The 8130-nt window shown below is 38.4% G+C and overlaps 2 protein-coding genes across 2 annotated transcripts; one reads left to right on the top strand and one right to left on the bottom strand.

Moving 5' to 3' along the window:
• The first annotated feature begins 7 nt into the window (after window positions 1-7).
• Window positions 8-826, top strand: LOC116303588 (uncharacterized). The gene has a single exon (XM_089033012.1). The coding sequence runs from the start codon at window positions 43-45 to the stop codon at window positions 793-795; it is 753 nt and encodes a 250-aa protein (XP_088889138.1). The 5' UTR covers window positions 8-42; the 3' UTR covers window positions 796-826.
• Window positions 827-1443: 617 nt separating this feature from the next.
• Window positions 1444-4485, bottom strand: LOC116303587 (uncharacterized). The gene is made up of 3 exons (XM_031713155.2): window positions 4382-4485; window positions 4111-4296; window positions 1444-2215 (listed from the first exon to the last, which is right to left on the bottom strand). The coding sequence occupies exons 1-3, from the start codon at window positions 4481-4483 to the stop codon at window positions 1730-1732; spliced, it is 774 nt and encodes a 257-aa protein (XP_031569015.2). The 5' UTR covers window positions 4484-4485; the 3' UTR covers window positions 1444-1729.
• Between the last annotated feature and the right edge of the window lie 3645 nt (window positions 4486-8130).

Genomic DNA, 8130 nt, shown 5'->3' with positions numbered 1-8130 from the left:
CCAGCGAAGGGGACAACCGGAAAACGATTCTGACAGTGTTACATGCCTGTTAAAAATTTCAGCAAAAATGCCTGTCTTAAACTTTATATTATTGCTGTCTTTTTAGTGTGCGATCCTTCAACGGATCCCCGTTTCTTTCACGAACTCGTGACAGACGACTGGCGAACCGCTCACCAAGGTAATAGCGCCCAACAAAACATGTCAAACGCTCTTTCAAGGGTTAAAGTCTGTGGAAGTGAAGCCCTATCCGTTTCAACAAGGCTTAAGAACGAGTACTTCTCATCGTGGAATGAAAAATGCACCGTGACTGAAGCGAGAAGTGTATCTATACACAACCTGGGTGAACTCATTTCCAAGGTGGAGGATCAGTATTCAGGATTCAGCTTCGACTTCAGGAGCAGAATTCAAGCGATTCAATGGTCGTCATCTTGGTCACACAAAATCTATGAGTTTACATTCGGTGACAACATCGACAACGAAGAGGTCTATTTTGGAATGATCTGCCTTGCCAAAAGCCCGGATGGTCAAAAGGTCGACGCAATCAGCTCACTCTACAAGCTTGATTTTACCCTCGCGCAGGAAAAAGTGGTTACTGAAGACACGTTTAACTTGTTTGGCTTCATACCAATAGATACCACCACTACTGTTTCTTATCGTACGCGAAGTCTTGGGCACTTTTCAAAGAATCAAATTGCAAATTTCTGTCGGCTGAAAGCGTTGGAATCTTTCAGAAATCAAGGATTTATCAACCAGATATCATATGTCAATTCCCTTTCAGCTGTCAATAATTACTAAACAGTAATAAAGCTAATTGATACTTTTTAAATTTTGTTTGTTTGTTTTTGTTGCATGTTTTGTTTTGTTTTTGGTTATGTCAGTAAGGAGAATTGTCCGATATACTTTATGGTCATATATCAGCGAGAGCAGTGCTTTCTTGCTGTTCTAATTTGGGTTCAAGTCTGTTTTCAACCAAACGTAAACTGCCATGTGCCTTCTTCAGTTTTTTCATCCATAAGATAAATCAGTTTATGAAGGATACTGATATATTGTTTCAAGTAGTTTACTTTTGTAAAACTCCTCTGAATAACAGCTAGTGCTGGGGAAAAAACGAAGCTCACCAAGTTTGCTGTGACGGGTTTGTAAATTCTAGTGTTTTTTTTACATTACACGGTATGAAAATTTTTTTCCCTGTTTTTCAACTTAACTTACCTTGAAAATAAAGAAATAATTTGTAATAAAGTTTGTCAAAACTTATATAATATATACTTATAATATAAACTTATATTTATATTTAAGTTTGTCAAAACTTAACTACGTGTGAGATGTAGTTACTTATGTAGTGCGATGGAGGTTGCAGTTTTGAACTCGAGACCTCATCAAGCAAACATTTAAGACCCAATGGGGAAAGGTGGGGAGGGGGGGGGGGGCTAAAAAACTCCGTAGCGCAGACAATCGTATTTATTTTCCTTTCCTTTTCCCTTCATCACAGTCTTTGTCCCTGATATAAAGAATACCGGAGATATTAAAAAACTTTTTCACACTACCAGATACAAATATTCATAAAGGCCAAGAGTTGCATGCAATTCTAGCTCATCTTATGAAAACATGTTAATGTTTTCTACAAAAAAAATCACGCCTTCCCTCGCTATAATACTACACTACCTGGCTCTGGACCTATCAATCAATATAGTTATTACAGTCTAAAATTCGTTAACCAGAAATCGTTTTCTTAATCAGACACATCTTCAATGGATGGAACAACATTGATGCGGTCAATCAGGCCCTCATGGTAAAACCCTTCCAATGCTTTGAACCTGTAGAAATTCTTGATTCGTTTAAGCGACTTCCCGCCTAACAATCTTTCCCGATTTTGTACGTCTACTGTCTGCCATTTAATCAGTCCCCAAAAACATGAATGCTCTTTGGTTGTGACAATGCGTTCTAGAGCTATCTTGAAGTCAAGCTTGTACAGGCAGTACATGCAGTCGACGAACTTGCCATCGTTTGTCTTCCCAAACGCGATCATCCCATACCTAGCACCAGAATCGCTAGCAGCATTATACTTGAACTCTATGATCTTATAGGCCCATTCCGCTGACCAATGGATTCCGTTCATTTTCTTTCTCATGTCCGCGTCAATACCTTCGTATGCGTCTCGAAGACGATCAAGGAAACTTGGGATCTTTTCGATGCTGATTTGCTTGGCTTCCATGACCTGAAAGAACAGATAGATTCCTGGTCCTAACGAAAAATTATTAGTATAGGAAATCGCACGATCTCGAGTACAATTTGGAAATTAATAGACACGAGTAATGTTTTGAAAGTTCTTGTAATTGCACGAGCCTTTAGGCGAGTGCAATTAAAGAACTTTCAAAACATTATGAGTGTCTATTAATTCCAAATTGTATGAGAAGATCGTGCGATTTTTTGTTTATAGTTCACTCAACAAAATTTCAGTAAAAAATGCGAAGCGATGCCGTTCATCTTTGTCTTTTGGCGGCCGATTTTCAGTCCATCGCGCAACTGGAATGCATAAAAAAGATTAGTTCTTACGGCTTTAAAATTTTATTTATATAAAGTTAGGAACTTTTCTTTTACAACGATTCGATGGTACACGTACTTAGCGATGAAACGCATTAACTTTTCAAGAATTAAGAATAGGCCGACTTTTTTATTTACTTATTTTTTCCTTCAGAATGAAAGAAAGAATTAATGAGGCTGCAAAGGTCTAATGAAGCCACTACTACGACGTTCGGAAAGATTAAGAGCTGTGGCGCAGTCAATACCTAAGTGGCAGCAGTTTTAAAACACGATTATATACAAATAATAATTAAAAAAAAAAAAAAAAAATGCATTCTGTAGAGTCAAGTGATATGACATTAGGTAAGAGTCCTACGTGGTTTCTCGCGGGATGGTGCCCATGTCGGATATGTGATTATAATTTTACTCACTCGTAATAATAAAACATTTGCCGGTGTGAGAACGAAGGTTTGTCAATATCTAATTCATTCAAAATACGACTTTCTTAAACCACCCGCTGCTTAAACAAACGAACATTTGAAAAAAGGGATTAACCTTGTCAACCCAAGAAAGGCGATTCCATCAAAATAGTTCACAGCCTCTTTAATTCATTCGATCATTTCTTGCAATAACAGTAAGATCAACCCCATGCAAACTGAAAATGAAATTATGAATTTATACATTTTCAAAACAATATCTAGCGGTCAATAAAGTAACAACCCATCAAAATGGTTATTCAACAAGGATTTTAGAAACGAGACCGTAACTCATTCGATCCTGAATTCATGCTAAAAGCAGTCAGTAACAATTGTGGCGGAGAAGTGGGGTGGTCTGGGGCCTGGCTTTGCCGACTCCGAAAATTGTGGATCCGGATGGCGCAGAACTCTTAGTTTATATCTACTTTGGTCCAGAAAAATCAATTAATTATTTGGTGGAGGTTAAATAATTGAGAACATTTTTGGCTTTATTTTCACTGTTTTTGTGAGCAGTTGGACCCGGAAATACGTCATAATCTCATAACTTAAAAGACGATCTACAAAACACTAGAGAAAAACGTTTGTGCGCGTGCCTTTCATCACGTTTTCTAAGAATAGACCTCTTCGGCTCGGGAGTAATGTTTTCCCATTTCAGACCATCATTTGTCATTCCCTTGAGAATAAGATCATTTGTCTGAGTTGTATTCATATTCAAGTGTTCTCTCATGTGCAGCCGTTAGAGAAGGAAATGGTACTCCAGGGAATGACACGTGGTTTGAAAAGGGAAAACATTACACCCGAGCCGAGGAGGTCTATTTAGAAGAGTTTGTTAGAGAAAATAAATGTTTTTTTACTCTGAGTATAGAAAACTTTTCGCGAGTATACTTTTATGAGACCAAGAAAATGTATTAATAAAGACAATATGAAAGAATTAGCCTTAAAGTCCAAGTATGGCCACTAAGTTTTGGTATTTTGTGAAGTCCAATTTATCAGGCATGTTTGAAAGTCAAATTTATATATTTTTACAATAGCATGAAGAGGTTTTGGTCAATTTGCATACGGACATAGAGCATGCACAGACGTTTTTCACTCGTGTCGATCTACGGTATAATACCTCGCAAGCCTCGTGCCATTTGTCGAACAGCTCGCCTTCTATTTCACGTTGAACCTGAGTAGCGTCAATCTGCGATACCTTGACAGAATGTAAACCTTCTTTCACTTTGACCAGCGCTTGGTTTATGTCTTTGACCTTCTCGGTTACTACAATAGCAAGTTGTGAGGCTTGGCCACTAGCATTCATCTAACAATATTAACAAAAAGAGAGACATGTATATGAAGAGTGTTTTCAGACAACGGTTTCTGTTAGAACTTAACTCCTTACGTACCTTCAACTGGTTTTGTTGGCTCCAATCAACTCGAGTTTTTTGGTCTAAATGTTCCCAAATCGAAACTATTATGCGCTTTATGCAGTGCTCCCACGTGATCATGTTCGCTTTTACCATTGGTTAAATTACCCCGACGAACGGGGAACCACCTAGTCTCCCCCACAGCCGCTTACTTAAAACTTTCCAAGAAATGACAAAAACCACAGAATAAAATATGCAATTGCAGATGTAATAATAAATGAATATCACTAACATTTTTACTGTTATCTTTTGAAATGTTATTCTTCATGGCAGTGGGCGCAGTTTTGAGTCGTTTCATACTGGTTGAATTTTGCATATTTTTGGCCTACTACACCAAAACTCAATTTTTCGTCTGTGATTTGTCTCAGTTGGTCGATCGCCTGCGACTGGGAATCGCAGTAAAAGTGATTCGTAACTGAACATGTTTGTTTATTGCTAACTGAGGCAAAGAACTTTGGTTAAATCTTGATAATATAAGAATTAAAATCTTCCTGGGCAATTTCCCTGTCATTAGCTATGTCAATATTCATCATGTTTACGCAACATTAGAAATCAACTACGTTAACATAGCATTACCATCAGCAGTCTCCCTAGAGAGTAGTTTTTATTCAGTCAAGAATTGGTGTTCGTATCAACGTTTGCAGGTGCATGGTACTGGTATAGAATGTCGTACGGTGTAAGCATTTCGAATGCTTTATTTATTCACAGAACTGACCTTGAGACGTATTTGAAATAAGGAATAAGGAATAAGGAAATTTCCCTTATTTTTTCCGCCAAGAAAAATGCTTTATTGATTCACATGAAAATTTGACCTTGAGACGGGCTTAACACGTGTTTTCCAAGAAATAAGGAAAGTTCCCTTTGAGAGAAGCGTATATTTTTTCCGCCAAGAAAAATGCTTTATTGATTCACATGAAAATTTGACCTTGAGACGGGCTTAACACGTGTTTTCCAAGAAATAAGGAAAGTTCCCTTTGAGAGAAGCGTATATTTTTTCCAAGAAAAATGCTTTATTGATTCACATGAAAATTTGACCTTGAGACGGGCTTAACACGTGTTTTCCAAGAAATAAGGAAAGTTCCCTTTGATAGAAGCGTATATTTTTTCCGCCAAGAAAAATGCTTTATTGATTCACATGAAAATTTGACCTTGAGACGGGCTTAACACGTGTTTTCCAAGAAATAAGGAAAGTTCCCTTTGAGAGAAGCGTATATTTTTTCCGCCAAGAAAAATGCTTTATTGATTCACATGAAAATTTGACCTTGAGACGGGCTTAACACGTGTTTTCCAAGAAATAAGGGAAATTCCCTTTGTAGCAAGCATTTTTTCTCCGCCAGCGTCGACTGGGATGCGTGGAAGGGGGGAGCGGAGAACCTGGTTTCAACATGCATGGAGTATTTAGTTGGTTGAGCTTCCAAAAATACTGATAAAGTAGTACTGATAAATAACTCAATTTGGAACTGCAATTTCATTTCGGGTCCGGCTTTTGGCATACGTAATTAGGTTGTTGTTCGAGCATAAACGTGCATATTTGCACGGGCATTGTATAGTTCGCTTTAAAATCAAAATGCTTCATTTAAAGCGTTAATACGGGCTAATATTTGCTCAAGACCTCTCTCATAATTGCTTTCTTTTTATTACTTTATAATTTATCGATATTTTTTAATGAATCATCATTTTTTTGAAGAAAAATTGAAGGAGATCATAATGCACTTATCATTTGCTTCCCCGTGGGTCGACCCCCGGGGCACCCACGGGAACCCAGAGGGAATGGTAGAGGTTTTTTTTTTTTTTTTTCCCGCGGAGGGGGGGGGGGGGGGGCGTTGTTTAGCTTTGGGAATGGATTGGCTGGAACACAGGGACATACCCACGGGATTTATTCGACATTTGGTCAGCAGTTTTTCGCACTAGACTATGGTTTTTTCGCGCGATTTTGTGTCATTAAATTCCTGAGCTAGTAGAGGTAAAATAAAATCAGATTCGTCTTTTCTTCTTTTCTTCTCAATAATGCCATTATTTAAAGCGTGGGATGTGTCGAGACTTAAAAGAAAGTCTTAATTGGCAGACGATTTTGGTGAATGAAAACATGTGTGACCATGAGTGATTTGAGATGTTGCATAAGATAAATCTCTGTACTATATGTTCCTTTCTTTAGCTTCTAACCAGATCAACAGTTGTTAACTCTATCTAACAGATGTTTTTGAAACGGTGAAGAGTACCTGTATGTCTATAAGTTTAAAAGTTCATTATCACTTATCCTTTTATTGTAACTAGTCGTTCATATGCACTAGTCAATTGAAACCCCCACGAAATACCCGGGGAATTTAACATTTGAGAGGTGTTAAAGTCAGACATTTTCCCCGGTAGTCGGTGGCACATTCACTGTTGAAAGCCCCGCTATTGTGGCCCCGTTATTCTGGTTTAGTAGTCAACAAGAAACACATTTCACGCCAACTCCAAATTCTTGTGCTACATAGAACCAATTGTTGTGCGCTCCATGCACTAAATATTCAATGCTCAATATTTTCATGGGCTCTGAATCTCAAATCGTGCGAAAACGTTTAGGTTTACGTCTAGTCAGCTGAAGTTTATAATGGTATTAAAATGAAAATGAACAATGCTTGTAAATATTGCGAAGCAGTAGTTTTAATAGATAAATCATGATCTGATTCTACATTCGAACTGACCGAAACGACTGAACAAAACCCGCGTATAAGAACCTGGGTTTTAAGAACCTGTTAGGCTAAAATTCTGACTTTAAGACCAGTAGTATAGGGAATGGGGGTTCCAGCGCAATCTCAACACGGGCAAGATCCGTGTCAAAAATCCACCTACGGACAATCCCCACTCCAAGTGTGGTTGGGGGCAACAGCGCACTTAAATATGTTAGTCTATATATGGAGTGCGAAGAATGTAAGAGAACTTTTAAGAAAGAAGCGGATTTGAAAAAGCATTTGAAAATGAAGACGAAGTGTATGAGCAGTTATGATTGTGGATGTGGTAAGAAGTTTGAGACTAAGGTTAAATTGTTTTGGCATTGTCAGGACTGTGAGTACGACTACGACGACCTAAAAAGTGCTTGGTATTAGGTATAAAATATTTCCTATTATATAGATGGAATCCCAAAGCAACTTCAGCACGGTGTCAATACCCGGTAACGGTGAGATTGACGTTAGACAGTTTTGGCGTCAGTCAGAAAGGAAGGTTAAAAGGACTCTCCGAAAAGGTATAGAAGAATTAGGAGCCCTGAAAGCGAGCATAATGGTAGAAGTAAGTTTGTCAAAAGACGAGGTAATGACGACAGCAATGTTGCGATCAAAGTCGTTAGTGATATTAGAATCCACGAATCTGGATAGGTCACTCAGTGAAGCCTTAGAAGCAATAATGGAGTCGCTGTCTAACTACACGAAAGAAGGATCGGGTTGGACAGTAGAGGAGGTTGAAGGAATAGAGATAAGTATAGCCAGGTACGTACCCATACGAGGGGGGAGTTACGTACCGCTACCAACGTGGGTAGAAAGGAAGAAGGCTATTGTAAACGTGAAGAATGAAGACAATCGATGCTTTATGTGGGCAATCAGGTCTGCACTGTATCCAGCAGAGAAGGATCCCTGTAGGACAAGTAAGTATCCCACAGATGATTTAGAGTGGGATGGTGTGGAATTTCCCATGCAGTTGATAGACATCCCCATATTTGAGGAAATAAACGATCTAGCAATTAACGTTTA

The sequence above is a fragment of the Actinia tenebrosa genome, unplaced genomic scaffold (genome assembly GCF_029948245.1).
Source record: "Actinia tenebrosa isolate PJP-AT-01 unplaced genomic scaffold, QUT_ActTen_1.0 PGA_scaffold1__47_contigs__length_23844297, whole genome shotgun sequence".
Classification (NCBI taxonomy): Eukaryota; Metazoa; Cnidaria; class Anthozoa; order Actiniaria; family Actiniidae; genus Actinia; species Actinia tenebrosa.
The sequence above is the reverse complement of the archived record's forward strand: the minus strand, read 5'-3'. Positions and strand labels throughout refer to the sequence as shown.

Bases quoted from the DNA above. Each gene is read 5' to 3' on its own strand.
- LOC116303587 (XM_031713155.2), bottom strand. From the start codon at position 4,483: ATGATCACGTGGGAGCACTGCATAAAGCGCATAATAGTTTCGATTTGG. The intron at 4,297-4,381 runs GTACGTAAGGAG...TAATATTGTTAG, and splicing joins GCCAACAAAACCAGTTGAAG to ATGAATGCTAGTGGCCAAGC. The intron at 2,216-4,110 runs GTATTATACCGT...CTGTTCTTTCAG, and splicing joins AATGGCACGAGGCTTGCGAG to GTCATGGAAGCCAAGCAAAT.
- LOC116303588 (XM_089033012.1), top strand. From the start codon at position 43: ATGCCTGTTAAAAATTTCAGCAAAAATGCCTGTCTTAAACTTTATATT.